We start from the raw sequence: 20,356 nt of genomic DNA, 5'->3' as shown, positions 1-20,356 counted from the left end.
TCTATCTTTATTTTGAACCAACCACGTCTCAACCGCCATCACACAACAACCACCAACCGCAACGCCGCTTCACAACAACAACAACGCCAACAGCCACGACCTTTACCGTCACGGCTCGCTCCCGTAAACATCGCATCACCGCCATTCCAAGCGTCGCCTCTCCTTCTGCGGCCATTCCCACACCACTTGTGAACGCCGAGCGTCAGGCTGTCCTGGCCTCGTGCGGGACGCGCGCCGAGCCTCGGGTGCAAAAAGCGGCCTTTCCGAGGAGAGGTCGGATCAGGAATGATACACGCCCACTTCCGATCCGTCCAATCATTAAGCGCGGGGCGATTTGGCCCCACCTCCAGGCGCGTCGGAGTAGAATCGATATATGCAAATTCGAGGATCAGGGGAGGTTCACGCCCACTTTTCCTCCGTCCAATGGGCGAGCGTGGCTCCACCCCCGAGCTCATCATGATCCGGAAACTTGCATATGGGTTCTCCTGCCGTACTATAAAGCGCCGAGCGCGGGGCGAAGTCAGTTTTGTTTTGGGTCGGAAGCAGTTGGAGGCAGTCGGAGAGTTTTTTTGTGTTCGGGCGAGTTGGAGAGGTGTGGCGGCGGCGGCGAAGTGTGGCAGCAGCAGTCAAGACGGGTCTGGAGGAGAGTCAGTCTGTCGAGGTTCGGAGCCTGTCGGGGAACGGCAGAGAGGTGAAGCCGGGAGCGCGGTCGAGGTCGCAGCGGAGGCGCTCGTCGCGGGACCCAAGCAAGCCAGCTATCCTCTTTCCCCAGAGCATCAACAATTCCCCCCTTTTTCCCCCCCGCGCTGAGATAGTGCGGAAAGGGGGCCCCGTTCCCACCCCATTCCAAGCAGTGCCAACGAAACCCGCGGAGGAGCGCGGAGTCGGGGCACCGCCGCGACATTTGCGGCTCATCACAAGATGGGTAGGCTCCGCCCGGTCTCGCGCCCACAGACCACGTCTGTCCCCTTGTAGTTGAGGGTGGCCTTTTTCTTTTGCTTTTGAGTATATGTGTTGTCGGCGCCGTCTGTAAAGTAAAACTGTGTAAGTGTTGCCGTGTGCTCGCGTAGTCGGTAGTATCTCTGCATTGTTGTTTCTTTTGTTGCAATTGCTTTTGGTGCATAATTGTTGTAATTGTATATGTGTGCTATCCGTGTGCCGCGGAATAAATGTGCCTCATGTTGAACTGTTTTTCCCGTTTCGCTTCGTCTTTTCTTTAATTGAATCTCCATCTTACTTCACATAAAGGGTTGGTAGTGGGCTAAATACGCCCGATAATTAATCGGAACCGTCGAGGTCGACGATATAACACCGCTCGGTTATTCCGATAGTACGGAACGGGTCGCTTCAGTGGCCCGTGTCCGGAGTCGACCTGCGGCGAGGTGCGATCGCCCGGTCTACCCTCCGTGTGGGTACTTAGGTAGGTCGAATTTGGCGAACAACCCTATCCCACACGGGGGGCCGATTGGCACGATCGTGGTGAGGCCGAAAGGCCCACCCGTGACTAGTTCCCGGCGTTAGTCCGAGAGGGTCACGACCGACAGAATTGTCCGTCCGGTGGGCGACGTTCTGAGATTCGAGTTACGTGGCCGCTCGCACGCCGGCGGGCGCGAATTCGCAACAATATATGTATATATATATATTGTTGCGGTCTTCGCGCCCGCCGGCGTGCGACGGCCACAACACTCGAATCGCGGCACGTCGCCCACCGGACGGACAATCCAGTCGTGACCCTCTCGGACTAACGCCGGGAACCAGTCACGGGTGGACCTTTCGGTCTCACCGCGATCGAGCCAATCAGCCCCCGCGTGGGATAGGGTTGCTCGCCAAATTCGAACTACCTAAGTACCCACGCGGAGGGTAGACCGGGCGATCGCACCTCGCCGCAGGTCGACTTCGGACACGGGCCACTTAAGCGACCCGTTCCGTACTATCAGAATAACCGAGCGGTGTTATCGTCGACCTCGACGGTTCGATTAATTATCGGGCGTATTCAGCCCACTACCAACCCTTTACGTGAAGCAAGATGGGGATTCAAAGAAAGAAATGACGAAGCGAAGCGGGAAACAGTTCAACAATAAAGCACATTTATTCTCGGCACACGGGAAGCACACAAATACAATTCCACCAAATGCACACAAAAAAAGAAAACACAATTCCATTTACACAAAAAGCAAACATAAAAGTGAAAACACAGTGCAGAGCTAATACCGACTACCGAGCACACGGCAACACTTATACAATTCTACTTCACAGACGGCGCCGACAACACATACCCAAAACCAAGGAAAAGAAATCCCCCAAGAATGGGGCAGGCCTGAGGCCGAGACCGGGTCGGGCATACCCGTCTGGTGATGAGACGCGGAGCGGCGATGGCCCCGCAACCCGCGGGCCTCGTGGACAGTGCCTGGTAGGGGGTGGGAACGGGGCCCCCTTGGTCGCACTATCTCAGCGCGGGGGGAAACAGGAGGGGGTTGCTGATGCTCGGGGTATAGAGGATCTTTATTATCCCTGGTGTGCGTCTCCACCTCGGCCAGGTCGCGCTGCCGGCCTCCCTCGGGCGTGCAGCTCCTGGCACCGACGCGAGCACCCCCTCGTCCGACTCTCTTCAGCTTCTCCAGCCACTGCAGGCTTCGGGCTCCAGTCTTCCACACTCGTCCCCTCCGTTCCGACTCCTTCTCGTTCTCGTTTGCGACTCCCTCTCGTTCTCGTTCTCTCTTTCTCTCCGCCTCTGGACTCTCCTCTGACTGACGAACACCGTCCTTTTATCCCCACCCCCCCCGTAACTTCGCCTTTGACCCCCTCCCTTTGACCTTTCACCTCGCTCCCCATTGGCCCGAGAAAAAGTGGGCGTGAAGGCTTTTTGATCCGTTTTTGAAGCACAAAATCCGTGATTTTGTACACGCTGTTCAACGTGCGCCCTACACGAGTCCAGCATCGGTGCCCATGAGTGGCGCGAGATGACGGTGATGCGATGGTGGCGAGTTGTGACGGTAAAGGTCATGGCGGTTGTGGTGAAGCGGCGTTGTGGTTGGTGGTTGTTGTTGTGGTTGTGATGGTGGCGATTGGTCCAAAATAAAGATAGTAAAAGAAAAACGGCTATCCTGAAGAGTCGCAGCACGTATAAATGACATGTATTCCCACTAGACAACGAGTTTGGGCCTAACTACACATGCACTTACCGAGATACCTCACCTAAGGGACCTGAATGGTGGTTTGCGAATTTGGTAACCACAACACTACCCCCTTCCCTTTTTACAGACTCGTCCCGAGTCGTCAAATTTTCGTGTGCCATCATGTGTAGTTTTCCCCTAGTACATTTTACCTACGGATCCCTGAGTGCGACATTCATGGTATTCGTGTCCCCAAAATAAATAACCTGAGGGCTGCGTAACTACCTAAACAAACTCACTCACACGGACGACTTAAATAAAATTGCCGGCGCTAGGACAGACATGCCGGGGGCGCACTCATATTTACAGTACATCTTAACCTTAACTTACAAATTTTACACTAAACCATGGCCCAGGATCATTGACTCTGCAAAAAGAAAGCAGTTAGCAGGGAGCCAGGCTGCCCACATGCAGTCTCTGACTCAAACAATGCAGGTGACAGGGAACGTGGCTGGCTGCTCACACGCAGTCCAAGGCCTTCCCTTTTGAACTGAACGCAGTGAACCACAACGGTGCATGGGCTGCACAACGCAGTCTCCGTGCCAGCTCAAGTGGCACACGCAATGAGCACAACGAATGGATGCATGAATGGATGGACGCAAACACGGTGCACGGGCCGCCACTGCAGGCCCGTGTTGTAGCTGCCAACAGGGCAGTTCTTGCAGCTTGCAAACTGTTGCTTTCTGATCCTGGCGCACATGGAAACGAACAGGGGGGGGGGCAAAGCAAAAATTGAACGGGGCTGGTGAACGTGGGCAGTGGGCATGGCATGGCAAAGGCAGCAGGCAAACACAGCCGGCAGATGAACTGGCCGGCACAGGCCTTGAAGCACAGCAGCTGCAGACGATCCAGCCGGCACAGGCCTTGCAGCACCACAGCTGCAGATGATCCGGCCGGCACAGGCCTTGCAGCAACACAACAGCTGCCGATGAAGTTAGCCGGCCTCTGCCTTGCAGCAAAACACGGCCAGCCGATGAAGCTGGCCAGCCTTTGCCGTTCAGTGGAGGTTGGTGGAGGGAGTGCGGTGGTGATGGCCACTTGGAAGGCGGGCTCGGACCTACCTACCTGTCTCCCTCCCAACCTATCGCCTTTGCCTGTCACTGTACATACCCACTCCCTTAATTTGTCAAACCCCAATTTAGCCCCAACTTATTTTTTTGTTGTTTTTATTTTTACTTCCCCACTATAAATCGTCCCCTAACCCCCTTTATCGTCCTTGTTCGGCTAACCTATTCTGTCACCTAGCCTACTCCCAACCCCTACGTTCCCTTCCCGGAGGGGAATAAGGGAGAGCTAGCGTCCTGTGCCGAGACCCACCGAAGCCTCAGAATGGCCTCCCCAGAGTTCGGCGATCTTAACACCAAGTGGGTCCAGCGGCCCACAACGACAGCGAGGGGATGGATGGTGCGGAGGGGTACATCTCCTAATCTACCCTAACCATTTAACTGTTAAACTACCCCGGGGCTTTCAACAAGCGCCTCTCGCTTAAACTATTGGTTCTAACAACCCAGATTCCCGTCGCCTGTGTTGGTGTCCTCACAATTTCGGGCCTCGCCCCCCAATTTTCTCTCCGTGCCCTCACACGGTCTCCTGGCTGGGACACGTGGCTCCCTTTGGCAGGCACGACCCTCTGCCGAATCTCCCGCTATGGCACCCCCGGGCACTACACTGCCTCCGAGCCTACCAGCTCCCTAACACCGGGGAGTGTCCCCCATGGCACCTCCCCTGAAACGCACACGTGGCAGGCCGGCCTCCCGGGCCCCTTTCCGAGGGTCACCCGTGCCCACTGCACTGCCCACGCGGCTAATGGCGCCCCGGGCCCCCGCACCAAGAAGGCGCACCCGTGCCCACTACGCTATCCCGGCCCCCCATGGGCCCTTGGCCTACCGCGGCCGACTAGCCTGGTGCCCGGGGTACCCACTCAGCGATACTCACCTTTCGCAGCCACGCTCCCAAGCCCGTCAACAGGGCTCCTGCACCCCTCCAAATGGGTCTCGAGCCTACTTTCCCACCAACAACAAAACGACCTCCATTTTTCAATTTGACTAACCCAGCTAACTCACTTTACTCTGACCCCGGGGTCCCTTGGGCGGGAGTCACTCCTCCCCCCAATCACTCATCGCACCATGCAGTCCCCATTCGCTCCACTCACACAGACCCGCTGGCCTCACTCACTCAACAAGTACATGCTTCCAATTCACTCACCAACAACTCTTCAACACACACACCACTGAACTCTGCCATCCTCCGAACTACATCCCCTAACTAACTCGTGCTCCCACGTCGTCCCTTAAACTAGTAGCACGTTCCTTTTAACACTACGTAGCTAAACTACGTCAACTCTACACAGCCAAAAATCTGTCACTGTCTCCAAATAAATCATTTTATTTCCCCACCTAAATCTGGCTACAATCCCTCTAACTAATCCATTCCACGGACTCCATGAGGACTTACCCCTGCCCCATGGAGTCGGTCTAGCTAAGCTAACCCTTCCCCCTAACTAGTTTCCATCCTGTGCCCAGGTAAGGGGGTCTTTCACCCCTTGCCCAGGAATCCTGTACACCCGAAAGTGAGGCTTGCTTTTTTTTTTTTTTTTCCATGCGCAGCACCTGCGCGGCAACTCAGAGCTCGCGCACTTTGCACCTGGCCGTGACGTCATGCAGCTGCACGTGTTCCTCGTCCCTCCTTGGACGGTACCATCCGGCAGAGATACCACTCCTGCCGGATTCCAACCACACGTGCAGCCATGACGTCACCGTGCGCATAAAAAAAAACACAAGCCCCACGTCTCGAGGGGTTTCCCACGCGAACACATGTGCTTTGCCCGTTGGAGCTCAACACACACGATCGCGTGGAGAACCCATCCGGTCCAAATCCGTTTACCTGCCTAAACTTTGTCCGTCCGCGGGATCGGCAAATCCACCGCGTGCGTTTCCGGACCGGGACTTCACTCTCGCAAGCGAGCACGTGGTGGTCTCGTGCGTTGCACAGCACGAACCGCGTGCTCACTGCTGGGTGAACCCGGCACGGTCCTCGAAACAGCTACAGCCGCTACTCGGCTTTCTCTCCTCTGTCGCCGTCGTCGTCTCCATTCCACCCACGCACACCTGCGTGTTACGACGCACACAGTCCACACCATCACATTCACACCGGGAGATGCGGCTGCGTGCTCCCGCATGCCAACCGACATCTCCCTCACATACCGCTCTCTCACACACACGGTCTCCCTTGCACACAGCGACCTTGCACACGGCCGTTCACTCACGCGTGCCTCACTACTCACACAAACCATACTACTTGCACACGCGGGGCCACTCACCCGCGGTGCCTCATCCACACTCCGTGCCTCACTCACACACACGGGGGAACTAACCCGCGGTGCCTCACTCACACTCCGTGCCTCACTCATACACGCGGGGGCACACACCCGCGGTTCCTCACTCACACACACGGCGACACTCACACACGGTGCCTCATCCACACATGGCGTGCTGGGAAGCACGTACTCCGGCACCATCGCCACCACACCACTCACACACGGGGTCGCTTCCACACACGGGGACGCACTCACGCCTTGCACCACACACACAGGGACAACCACACTGGGGATTCGAGTCCCCACAAGGGTCTCCGGGGCCTCTACACCCCCCAAGCTCTCCGTGCACCCGTCCACAGCACTCGTCCCCTCAACCTCGCAAAGCACGACCGAACTCACCTGGTCGTGACTCGCCTCAAGGGGGCATACTCCCTCCCCTCGTTCCTGGAGGAGGCCATCCAGGTGCTCGCACCGGGTCCCTACACGCTCCGCGAGCTCACCCCCATTATCCTCCACTACCTCCGTGTGTGTGTGTGCGTCACTTACCCCATCTTCATCGTGTAGTCTTCCCTCTATCGTTCCCATCTCCCGTGTCTCTGCCAACTCTTCACCCTTTACCTCCCTTGTCTCAACTATTATTTCTGTTGTCGTCACCTCGTGTCTCGTCTCACACGTTTTGGTCTCCCCATTTAATTTTTCCCTTTCGGTCATCGTCACGACCCTCGCCCAACACGTTCCACGAATTATTTTTTCACCCGCCTCCACCGCGGGCCTGTCAGCCGTTGCACCCCCACCCAGCTCGTTTGCTCCCACACGTGGAGTCGCCATTTTAAGCTCCCTGCTCACTGCCTTCATGCCCGCCTGCAGGCATTGGCCCATGTTCTGCGTCTCACCCCGCAGCTCTTTCATTTTTGTTTCCATTCCGTTCATTTTTGTATCCATCTTTTCGTTTATTTGTTGTGTATTCGCATCCATCGTCGTTTTCACTTCATTCATTTGCTTGTTCATGTCTTTCATTTCGTTTTTCATTTCATTTGTGTTTGCATCCATTTTTTCGATCATTTTCGCATTCATCTTTTCGTTCATTGCCGCCAGCATGGCGCATAGCTGGGCCATGTTGGATGCACTCAGCTGAGCCGTTTCGGCAAGGGTTGGGGAAGGGTCTTGGTGGAGAGGGGGGGAGGTGTCATACACCGCGGCCGCTGCCGCACCCACCTCAGGTTCTGGGTTCAGTTGGGCGAGTCCGTGTTCCTGCACAATCAACATTTCCTGCTCGGGGATTCCATCCTGGACCATGGATTCTACATTACTACACATATACATTCCGAATACCCCCGGCTCCCGCTCGCCTTGAGACGCCATCTTGCTTCTCGTGAAGGGTTAATTTGCTCGCTCGTAATTTGGAGGGAATCGGGGGTCGCTTCTCTCACCCCTGGACCGATTCCCGTGAATTTAGCCGGAGACAGGACAGCCCGTTTTCCTGTTCTCCGATACCAGTGCCGCGAGGAGGGCGATGAATTTGTATCGCACGACCTGACACCAGTGTTGCGGTTTTCGCGCCCGCCGGCGTGCGAACGGCTACGTAACTCGAATCGCGGCACGTCGCCCACCGGACGGACAATCCAGTCGTGACCCTCTCGGACTAACGCCGGGAACCAGTCACGGGTGGACCTTTCGGTCTCACCGCGATCGAGCCAATCAGCCCCCGCGTGGGATAGGGTTGCTCGCCAAATTCGACCTACCTAAGTACCCACGCGGAGGGTAGACCGGGCGATCGCACCTCGCCGCAGGTCGACTTCGGACACGGGCCACTTAAGCGACCCGTTCCGTACTATCAGAATAACCGAGCGGTGTTATCGTCGACCTCGACGGTTCGATTAATTATCGGGCGTACTCAGCCCACTACCAACCCTTTACGTGAAGCAAGATGGGGATTCAATGGGGGAAAAGACGAAGCGAAGCGGGAGAACAGTTCAACAATAAAGCACATTTATTCTCGGCACACGGGAAGCACACAAATACAATTCCACCAAATGCACACAAAAAAAGAAAACACAATTCCATTTACACAAAAAGCAAACATAAAAGTGAAAACACAGTGCAGAGCTAATACCGACTACCGAGCACACGGCAACACTTATACAATTCTACTTCACAGACGGCGCCGACAACACATACCCAAAACCAAGGAAAAGAAATCCCCCAAGAATGGGGCAGGCCTGAGGCCGAGACCGGGTCGGGCCTACCCGTCTGGTGATGAGACGCGGAGCGGCGATGGCCCCGCAACCCGCGGGCCTCGTGGACAGTGCCTGGCAGGGGGTGGGAACGGGGCCCCCTTGGTCGCACTATCTCAGCGCGGGGGGAAACAGGAGGGGGTTGCTGATGCTCGGGGTATAGAGGATCTTTATTATCCCTGGTGTGCGTCTCCACCTCGGCCAGGTCGCGCTGCCGGCCTCCCTCGGGCGTGCAGCTCCTGGCACCGACGCGAGCACCCCCTCGTCCGACTCTCTTCAGCTTCTCCAGCCACTGCAGGCTTCGGGCTCCAGTCTTCCACACTCGTCCCCTCCGTCCCGACTCCTTCTCGTTCTCGTTTGCGACTCCCTCTCGTTCTCGTTCTCTCTTTCTCTCCGCCTCTGGACTCTCCTCTGACTGACGAACACCGTCCTTTTATCCCCCCCCCGTAACTTCGCCTTTGACCCCCTCCCTTTGACCTTTCACCTCGCTCCCCATTGGCCCGAGAAAAAGTGGGCGTGAAGGCTTTTTGATCCGTTTTTGAAGCACAAAATCCGTGATTTTGTACACGCTGTTCAACGTGCGCCCTACACGAGTCCAGCATCGGTGCCCATGAGTGGCGCGAGATGACGGTGATGCGATGGTGGCGAGTTGTGACGGTAAAGGTCATGGCGGTTGTGGTGAAGCGGCGTTGTGGTTGGTGGTTGTTGTTGTGGTTGTGATGGTGGCGATTGGTCCAAAATAAAGATAGTAAAAGAAAAACGGCTATCCTGAAGAGTCGCAGCACGTATAAATGACATGTATTCCCACTAGACAACGGGTTTGGGCCTAACTACACATGCACTTACCGAGATACCTCACCTAAGGGACCTGAATGGTGGTTTGCGAATTTGGTAACCACAACAATATATATATATATATATATATATATATATATATATATATATATATATATATATATATATATATATATATATATATATATATATATATATATATATATATATATATATATATAACCACCCACAGCATCGACATTCGACACGAGGTTTTGCGGCTGTCTGTCGTGTTGGCTGCTGGCGTTATTATCTTTTATCTTGTGGGCTTGGACTGTATTGTCTTGCCAATTGCTTTTGGAGATGCGCTGGCAAGCGCACACTTATCTCTTGACTGTTATTCAAAGAAGGATATTATTAAAGAACAGTTTATCCAAGAAGGCCTTATTATTCACCACGTTGAACATCTGGAATAAGGGTTTCAGTTCACACAGGTGAACTCTTAAACAGCAAGGAGTTCACAGTGGGCGCTCGTCCTTAAACACCTAGTTGTTCACAGAGTGCAACAGGGCATAAATGGGTGGCGTACAAAGGGGGGGGCACCAGATGCGCCATGGGGGGGCATTGCACCCAAATGCCCCCCCCAGCGACGGGCCTGGGCCGACGGGGCTTGAACTCAGGACCCTAGGATCCCAAGCCGCCATCCCAACCACTGAGCCAACACCAGGCTAAGAGATGGAGTACCGTTGGTTGAGATCCTGATTGGGAAGTTGACAGATTGTGTCAGTCCCAATGAATCACAGAAAGCTTTTTCTGAACTGCCATGGCAGGTGAGAGAGGTATCTACACCTATCCAACTGGCATGATGACAATTGAAATCACCACATACGAGGAAGAAACAGTTTGGATGTCAAGATAGAAATTGGTCCATGTTTTCGGATAGTGAGGTGTAAATGGAGTCATCACTGTTTGGTGGACGGTACAGCACACATATAAACATGAGGTGGCAGTGGAGGGGAAGCTGTAGCCAGAGGTATTCCTGGGGGTGTGGGGGAGTGAGAGCAGTGCATAGAGAGTGAGGAACAGAGTCTTTGATGAAGAGAGCAACTGACTACATGCTTGTCAAAGTCTTTGATGAAGCGAGCAAGAGACGAGGCTCAGGTCTGTAATACTAGAGGAGGGAGTAACCAGGGAGAGATACTTGGGAGTCAGAGACATCTTGAGGGAGGAAAGTTTCTGTTAGGCAGATTATGTCTGGTTTATCAGTAGGAACCTATATGGAAAGATCTGTAAGGTTTGAGCAAAGGCCGTGGATATTTGAGGTCCACACTGTTAATGAAGAGGGAGGGGAAGAGGCTTTGGGTGCAGGGGAGGGGAGGAGAGGGGTAGGGTAGGACAATAAAAATAATTCGCACAACTTCTGGGAGTTTGATATATTTATTTGTAGCGATAACATCCAGTTTTCAACTTATTCTGTCCAGCGGTGCAGGAGTGCATAAAATAGAGAGTACGTATGTAAATTTTGATTCTATAAGGTTTTCATATGGAGACATTATTCGAGACCGAGCGAAGAGAGGACATCTATTATTGATAAGTGAAACAACCTGCAACCCACGCCTAAAGAAAACCGACTTTCTGGAATGCCAGCAGCATTTTTTCAACCAATCATGTAACTTTGGTATAATAATGATAATAATAATAATAATAATAATAATAATAATAATAATAATAATTCTCCATGGATAGGTGCTCCGATGTTGAAAGTTTTGTCTCAATCGCTCAAGCGGTTGTGGAGAAAATGAATTTAAAAGCGAATAAAGCTGAAAAGTGGGGATGGAAAGAAAAAGAGTGAGAGCTTCAGTCGATGTTCCACAACATGATCAAGCATGGCTGTGAATGCCGATTACTAGTTATAATACTGTGACTGTTGTGAGCCCCCAGGGAAGGCAAAGCTCATCCTCATAGATTAAAGATAGCTACGCCTTGGTATTCTGTTTAGCCATTAAGATACATCGTGTTCATGTGGATAGATATGTGTTGCCAATGTAAGCAAGCTCAAGTTCGTTTCTTTTGTTTCTACATCCTGGACTCGAACCATTTCCCGGTATCAATAAATAAATAAATAAACCAATGTCACCCGCAGGGTGACCCGTATCTTGCCAAAAGGTGACCACGTGTGACTTCTTTAAGGTCACACTGAGGTGAACAGAGCTGCTATCCACCAGGAGCGACTCCTTGAGGAATATCTGCCTACGAGAGATTCCGATGAGAATCGTTCTACAGAGTAACCATGAAAAATATGCGTTTGCCTCATAACGTCACCAAATGACGTCATAATGTCTCAAGCTTGACATATCTAGAAAGCACTCCTCGAGGTGTTCAATTTGAGGTACTACACGATATGGTTCCTAAAACTTGAAAATTTGACCTTGGGCTCAAATATGTTTGACCTGAGGCGTTAACCATGAAGGTCAAGGCCAATCGCCACCAAAAATTAATCAGCTGAGCGCGAGACCATGAACTATATTCCCATGAAGTTTGAAGACTATCTGATCAAAATTACTCAAAAAATAAGGGTTTCGTCGACTCCCCTGATTTGCGACAGTCACCTTGACCTTTGACCTTGACCTTCAAAATTTTGTGCACTGAAAGGGACCTCTATAGGCCTCTGATATGTGAAGTTACAAAAATTTCCAATGATAGGTGTGCTCTGCAGAATTTTTTATACGTGATTACAGACAAAACAAACAAAAAAAATAAACAACATACAAGCTGACTAACATATCTTGCAAAAACTTTGTTTTGCCAAGATAATAAAAACCACACATGCGCGCGCTCGCGCACACACACACACACACACACACACACACACACACACACACACACACACACACACACACACACACACACACACACACACACACACACACACACACACACACGTCCTTCACTTTGATGGAGAATTTGGCGCAATCACCTCGAGGGAGAGGGGGGCACAAGCAACCTCATGATGGTCAATCACCCCCAAGAGGAAGCCATCCATCAAAAGTGACAGGTAAGTACAAAGTTCACACACCTCCCCCCCCCCCAAGAAAGTACAGTATCATTAAAATGTGTTAAAGTACAGTATCATTGTAACGTGTTATTAAAGTACAGTATCATTGTAACCTGTTATTAAAGTACAGTATCATTGTAGCGTGTTATTAAAGTACAGTATCATTGTAACGTGTTATTAAAGTACAGTATCATTGTTACGTGTTATTAAAGTACAGTATCATTGTAACCTGTTATTAAACTACAGTATCATTGTAACGTGTTATTAAACTACAGCATCATTGTAACGTGTTATTAAAGTACAGTATCATTGTAACGTGTTATTAAAGTACAGTATCATTGTAACGTGTTATTAAAGTACAGTATCATTGTAACGTGTTATTAAAGTACAGTATCATTGTAACGTGTTATTAAAGTACAGTATCATTGCAACGTGTTATTAAAGTACAGTATCATTGTAACCTGTTATTAAAGTACAGTATCATTAAAATGTGTTATTAAAGTACAGTATCATTGTAACGTGTTATTAAAGTACAGTATCATTAAAATGTGTTATTAAAGTACAGTATCATTGTAACGTGTTATTAAAGTACAGTATCATTGTAACGTGTTATTAAAGTACAGTATCATTGTAACGTGTTATTAAAGTACAGTATCATTGTAACGTGTTATTAAAGTACAGTATCATTGTAACGTGTTATTAAAGTACAGTATCGTTGGCATGTGTTATTAGTACAGTATCATTGTCATGTGTTATTAAAGTACAGTATCATTGTAATGTGTTATTAAAGTACAGTATCATTGTAACGTGTTATTAAAGTACAGTATCATTGCAACGTGTTATTAAAGTACAGTATCATTAAAATGTGTTATTAAAGTACAGTATCATTGTAACCTGTTATTAAAGTACAGTATCGTTGTCATGTGTTATTAATGTACAGTATCGTTGTCATGTGTTATTAAAGTACAGTATCGTTGTCATGTGTTATTAAAGTACAGTATCGTTGCCATGTGTTATTAAAGTACAGTATCGTTGCCATGTGTTATTAAAGTACAGTATCGTTGTCATGTGTTATTAAAGTACAGTATCGTTGTCATGTGTTATTAATACAGTATCATTGTCATGTGTTTTAAAGTACAGTGTCTTTGTCATGTGTTATTAAAGTACAGTGTCTTTGTCATGTGTTATTAAAGTACAGTGTCGTTGTCATGTGTTATTAAAGTACAGTGTCGTTGTCATGTGTTATTAAAGTACAGTGTCGTTGTCATGTGTTATTAAAGTACAGTGTCATTGTCATGTGTTATTAAAGTACAGTGTCATTGTCATGTGTTTTAAAGTACAGTGTCGTTGTTATGTGTTATTGAAGTACAGTGTCGTCATGTGTTATTAAAGTACAGTGTCGTTGTCATGTGTTAAAGTACAGTGTCATTGTCATGTGTTATTAAAGTACAGTGTCGTTGTCATGCGTTATTAAAGTACAGTGTCGTTGTCATGTGTTATTAAAGTACAGTGTCGTTGTCATGTGTTATTAAAGTACAGTGTCGTCATGTGTTATTAAAGTACAGTGTCGTCATGTGTTATTAAAGTACAGTGTCTTTGTCATGTGTTATTAAAGTACAGTGTCTTTGTCATGTGTTATTAAAGTACAGTGTCATTGTCATGTGTTATTAAAGTACAGTGTCATTGTCATGTGTTATTAAAGTACAGTGTCATTGTCATGTGTTATTAAAGTACAGTGTCATTGTCATGTGTTTTGAAGTACAGTGTTATTGTCATGTGTTATTAAAGTATAGTGTCATTGTCATGTGTGATTAAAGTACAGTGTCGTTGTCATGTGTTATTAAAGTACAGTATCGTTGCCATGTGTTATTAAAATACAGTATCGTTGTCATGTGTTATTAGTACAGTATCATTGTCATGTGTTATTAAAGTACAGTGTCTTTGTCATGTGTTATTAAAGTACAGTGTCGTTGTCATGTGTTATTAAAGTACAGTGTCATTGTCATGTGTTATTAAAGTACAGTGTCGTTGTCATGTGTTATTAAAGTACAGTGTCGTTGTCATGTGTTATTAAAGTACAGTGTCGTTGTCATGTGTTATTAAAGTACAGTGTCATTGTCATGTGTTATTAAAGTACAGTGTCATTGTCATGTGTTATTAAAGTACAGTGTCGTTGTCATGTGTTATTAAAGTACAGTGTCGTTGTCATGTGTTTTAAAGTACAGTGTCGTTGTCATGTGTTATTAAAGTACAGTGTCGTCGTCATGTGTTATTAGTACAGTATCATTGTCATGTGTTATTAAAGTACAGTGTCTTTGTCATGTGTTATTAAAGTACAGTGTCGTTGTCATGTGTTATTAAAGTACAGTGTCGTTGTCATGTGTTATTAAAGTACAGTGTCGTTGTCATGTGTTATTAAAGTACAGTGTCGTTGTCATGTGTTATTAAAGTACAGTGTCGTTGTCATGTGTTATTAAAGTACAGTGTCATTGTCATGTGTTATTAAAGTACAGTGTCATTGTCATGTGTTATTAAAGTACAGTGTCGTTGTCATGTGTTATTAAAGTACAGTGTCGTTGTCATGTGTTATTAAAGTACAGTGTCGTTGTCATGTGTTTTAAAGTACAGTGTCGTTGTCATGTGTTATTAAAGTACAGTGTCGTTGTCATGTGTTATTAAAGTACAGTGTCGTTGTCATGTGTTATTAAAGTCCAGTGTCGTTGTCATGTGTTATTAAAGTACAGTGTCGTTGTCATGTGTTATTAAAGTACAGTGTCGTTGTCATGTGTTATTAAAGTACAGTGTCGTTGTCATGTGTTATTAAAGTACAGTGTCGTTGTCATGTGTTATTAAAGTACAGTATCGTTGTCATGTGTTATTAAAGTACAGTGTCGTATTCCCATGTTATTTACGGTGACAGTAAAACAAAAATTAAAGGATCACCTCACAACACAAGTCACTTCACATATGTACGATGCAATGTGTCGTAAACGAGGAAGCTTGACGATACCTCGAGTGATTCTGCGCAGAGCTAACACGTCCTCGACCCGAATGGCGCCTTTTTTTATCAGCGTCTCCTCGTGCACATCCCCTTCCCTCTCTTCAGAATCCTTGGGCGGCGCAGTTCGAGACCGACCTCTCTCTGGGAGCCCCGGCGAGGCTCCTCTGCAACCGCTCATGTCGGTCGGACGGCGAGGCGGCAACACCAGCGCGGAGTGCCCGCCTCCTCTCACTTTGCTTCTTCTTCTTCTTAATTCGCGCTTCTTCTTCAATCTTTTTTATTTTCACATCATTTTTTCCTCTAAATCTTTTTTTCTTCTTCTCTTAATTCGCCCCCCGGTCTCTCTATTTTTCCTTTTCCTCTTCCTCTCATCACCGTCTTCACCCCCCCCCTTCCACTTATATTATTTTTTCAAACACTTTTATCTACTCTAATCATACGCTGCATTAATATCTCCCAACGATTTTGTGTTTATATATTTTCTTCTCCCTCTTTTAATATCACTTGTTCTTGACTTGTTCCTCAATGTGCAATTGTCTTCTTCTTCTTCTTCTTCTTCTTCTTCTTCTTCTATTATTCTTCTTCTTCTTCAAAACGCCTCCTTCTTCTTCTTCAAAACGCCTTCTTCTTCTTCTTCAAAACGCCTTCTTGTTTATCCAAAAATTTTTTCTTCTTCAAACTCCATTATTCTCCTGCTTCGCCTTCACCTCTTAATTTACGATTTGTAATCTTTCACCTCATCCCTTCTCTTTTCTTGTCGTGGAACAGACTTACAACTGTCCTTTTAATCCCCTTAATTGTTTCCTTGTCCGTTATCTTTTATTTTAGCATCTTTTGGAGGGTAGTGAGGGTTATGGTGGAAGGGTCGAGTTGGTGAGGTTGGAAGGGTAGTGAGGGTGATGGTGGAAGGGTAGTGAGGGTGATGGTGGAAGGGTAGAGTTGGTGAGGTTGGAAGGGTAGTGAGGTTGGAAGGGTAGAGTTGGTGATGGTGGAAGTGTAGAGAGGGTGAGGGTGGAAGGGTAGAGTGAGGGTGGAAGGGTAGAGTTGGTGATGGTGGAAGTGTAGGGAGGGTGAGGGTGGAAGTGTAGGGAGGGTGAGGGTGGAAGGGTAGAGTTGGTGAGGGTGGAAGGGTAGAGTTGGTGAGGGTGGAAGGGTAGAGTTGGTGAGGGTGGAAGGGTAGAGTGAGGGTGGAAGGGTAGAGTTGGTGAGGGTGGAAGGGTAGAGTGAGGGTGGAAGGGTAGAGTTGGTGAGGGTGGAAGGGTAGAGTTGGTGAGGGTGGAAGGGTAGAGTTGGTGAGGGTGGAAGGGTAGAGTGAGGGTGGAAGGGTAGAGTTGGTGATGGTGGAAGTGTAGAGTGAGGGTGGAAGGGTAGAGTTGGTGATGGTGGAAGTGTAGAGAGGGTGAGGGTGGAAGGGTAGAGTTGGTGATGGTGGAAGTGTAGAGAGGGTGAGGGTGGAAGGGTAGAGTTGGTGATGGTGGAAGGGTAGAGAGGATGCGGGTGTTCTGTGTAATCGCTCTTCCACGAGCCTCGAGCATATATAAGAAAAAAGCGGACATTCCTGATTTTCAGAAATCAGACACACTCTGGGCAAGGAACGACCGACCAGGAGAAAGCAGAGGTTCTGAACACAATTTTTAGGACGTGTGTACATATAGGACATAGGTGATGGAACAGAAATGCCAGTCATGGAAAGGAGTGCAGTAGAAGCTGCTCTAACTGAGATTGAATTCACCGACAATGAGGTAGACAACCTTCTCGCCCAACTCGATAACAAATCTCCAGGTCCAAATGGCATGCACTCACGAGTACTGATAGAATGTCACCAGGAAATCTGCAAACTACTCCAAGTCATTTCACTAAGCTAATGAAGGAGAGAAGTGTCCCACAGATGTGGAAGAAAGCGAGTGTTGGAACGATCTCCAAGAAGGGAAAGAAGAGCGACCCTTCAAACTCCAGACCTGTAAGTCTGATCTCAGTTGCATGCAAGATAATGGAGAAGATTCTCAGAAAATCGCTGGTACAACACTGAGAGCACATCAACCTTTTAGTGACAAGCAGCCGATGGTAAATCATGTTCCACACAACTTTTGGAAGTTCTTGAGCATCGGACAAGAGAGGTGGATGATGGTCACAGCGAAGACTGTATTTACCTAGAGTCCTAGACTATCGCAAAGCCTTTCGACAGTGTCACACAAATGCCTCCTACTGAAACTTGGGTATATACTAAGATGGATCGAAGCATACCTGACTGAACGAACACAAAAGGGTTGTGTTACTTGGAAAGGATGTCAGAATGGGGCTCAGCTAAGTGAGAATACAAGTGGCAATCCATGGGGCAATTTACTGGACCCAGTGCTGTTTATCATCTTCATCAATTACCTCCCAGGTTCTGTGGATTCTGAGTTACACCTGTTTGTAGATGGCACAAAACCAGAGGGCAGTTCATACACAGGCTGAAGTAGAAGTCCTGCAAGAAGATGAGAATGCATCTACAGGTTGGTCCTGAACAAGGCAGCTCCCATTCAATGAGAACAAATGAAAAGTGATCCACTATGGGAACAGCAACCAAAAGTTTGCCTACACCACAGAAAATGACTCGGGCACAAGTAAAATCAAAACCGAGAATGAAGAAAGATTTGGTGTTTTGTTTGTCATTCATCTAAGCTTGGTGTTGGCTTAGTGGTGAGGGTGGCTGGCTTGGGATCCTCGGGTCGTGCGCTTGAGACCCGTTGGCTGCTGCATTAACACCAGGTGGGGTCGACTCAGCTTGTCATCCTTCCGAAGTTGGTGAAATGAGTACCAGTGTACTGGTCCTGGTGTGTGTGCCTCGGTTAGAATAGGTACACCGTATCCTTGCGTGCCGTAAGAGGCGACTAAAGGGTTGGCGTCAGGAAGGGCATCCTGCCATAAAACATTGCCTCAAAAAGGGAACCATGATTGTCATGGGTCTGCAAGGTTAATCCCCACTCTTGCAGAGAAATATGGCCTTAAAATGTGTGTGTGTGTGTGTGTGTGTGTGTGTGTGTGTGTGTGTGTGTGTGTGTGTGTGTGTGTGTGTGTGTGTGTGTGTGTGTGTGTGTGTGTGTGTGTGTGTGTGTGTGTGTGTGTGTGTGTGTGTGGTGTGTGTGTGTGTGTCATTCATCTCTCATGCTGCAGACGTAGGGAAGAGAGTGAACACGAAACTGAACAATCAAGATCATTCTCAGCACTGGGGGGAAAAAGGGGCTGTTTCAATTATATCAAACCATAGAAAGACCAACTCTTGAATACTGCAACTCAGTATGGTCCCTTTTACATGCAAGATGAATATCTACTTGAGAAAGTCCAACAGAAGGCAATCAGGCTCTTCACAGATCTCAGACACCAAGAGTATTCTGACACCGAGAGAGAGCACTGAATCTTCCTGCACTGGTATAGAGCAGACAATGAGTGGAGCTCACCCAAATATTCAAAATAATGGAAGGAAATTCCAGAAAAGGAAATTGACACCCAGAAATTCCTTGAAATGAACGAAGGCTCAAGAACCAGAGGCCATGTCAAGAAAGTGAGGATGAAGCATTGCAGAATGAAAATCAGGCAAAATACTCTCTCTGTCAGGAGCATAAACAACTGGAATGTGCTTCCTGAATATGTCATCAAAACAATCTCCATTAACAAATTCAAATGAGCACTGGAGAAGCACTGGGCCAACCATCCATTGAAATACAGTCCTTAACTAAAACCGCACTTGGTAGAGCACCTACCTCCGTCAGGCTGAACAGTTTGTTTTGTATACCACTGATATACCGATCTGCATCCGGACCTTAACCAAATTCTAATCGGCTTCTTTTTGTCACATTCCCAACTCCTCCATCAAGTTTTGTCATAATCCATCCATAACTATTTGAGATACCATGCTATATCTAGTTTTTGGCCCTATCACTCAATGGTGAAGAATCATTTAAGAATTCTAGTATCCAGATCCGGATCTTCACCAAAATCTATTCAATTTGTCCTTGCCACGCACACCCAACCTGTACACCAGATTTCGTCCGAATCCATTCATAACTTCTTGAGATATCCTGGTCACAAACAAACAGACAGCCAAACAAACAGGGCCGTGTAAACATAACCTCCACCTTCGGTGGCGGAGGTAACAACGAGGATTCAGTGGAGTAAAGAGGGGCAAAGAAGCATTGCTTTAAGTCACAAGATCCAGTAAGATCTAGAAAAATCCAGAAAGATCCAGCAAGATCCGACGTGGGCCAACATTTACGCGTTGACGTCCAGTGCGGATTTTGTGGATGCAGCCTGGATTCGGCCATCTTGTCCATTCTGAACCATACACATGCCGGTGATTAAAGTTTGATCTGATGGATAACCGACACCTGTTTTGATTGGACTCTCCGTTTGTGGGAAAAGACTCGAGTAAATCTTTCCCAATTGGCGCTGTCTTTCACCGACACTGATCAATGCATCTTGGACGACTCTCCATCTGCTCCGTTTGGAAAATAATCCCAAACCTACATCAAGGATTACACTGGGTGCTTTTCCTTTGTCTTTCCAGTGGTCGGCAGGATAGGAATTTGGAATTTGTTCAAGAGGCAGGTGATATATTTCGAGCTGTTCAAGCTGTATTATAATTTGCCACGAGTTTCCTTACAAAATTCCCTTATATCCAGTAGTACAGCTGGAGCATTTATTTTCTTCCAAAATTCAGATTCCATGGGAGCTTTAACATCCCCCCTCAATGGAGGCCGTTCACCCTTTACGCGGGTCTTCCCTTGACCTACGGCCATGGGGTTCGCATCGCCCTGAAACTGG

At 48.2% G+C, this 20,356-nt stretch overlaps 1 protein-coding gene across 1 annotated transcript in view; it reads right to left on the bottom strand.

Annotated features, from left to right (window-relative positions):
• The window catches only part of UNC119B (unc-119 lipid binding chaperone B), a 44,930-nt gene extending 29,113 nt beyond the window's left edge, over window positions 1-15,817 (bottom strand). Inside the window, exon 1 of the mRNA XM_085897736.1 lies at window positions 15,563-15,817. Coding sequence (XP_085753862.1) covers window positions 15,563-15,731 — 169 coding nt within the window. The 5' untranslated portion in view covers window positions 15,732-15,817. The remainder of the gene's footprint in view (window positions 1-15,562) is intronic.
• Between the last annotated feature and the right edge of the window lie 4,539 nt (window positions 15,818-20,356).

This window comes from Eptatretus burgeri, chromosome 10 (assembly GCF_056783735.1).
Source record: "Eptatretus burgeri isolate ZD-2024b chromosome 10, Ebu_testis_v1, whole genome shotgun sequence".
NCBI classification, from domain to species: domain Eukaryota; kingdom Metazoa; phylum Chordata; class Myxini; order Myxiniformes; family Myxinidae; genus Eptatretus; species Eptatretus burgeri.
This window is presented reverse-complemented; position numbering and strand designations above follow the sequence as displayed.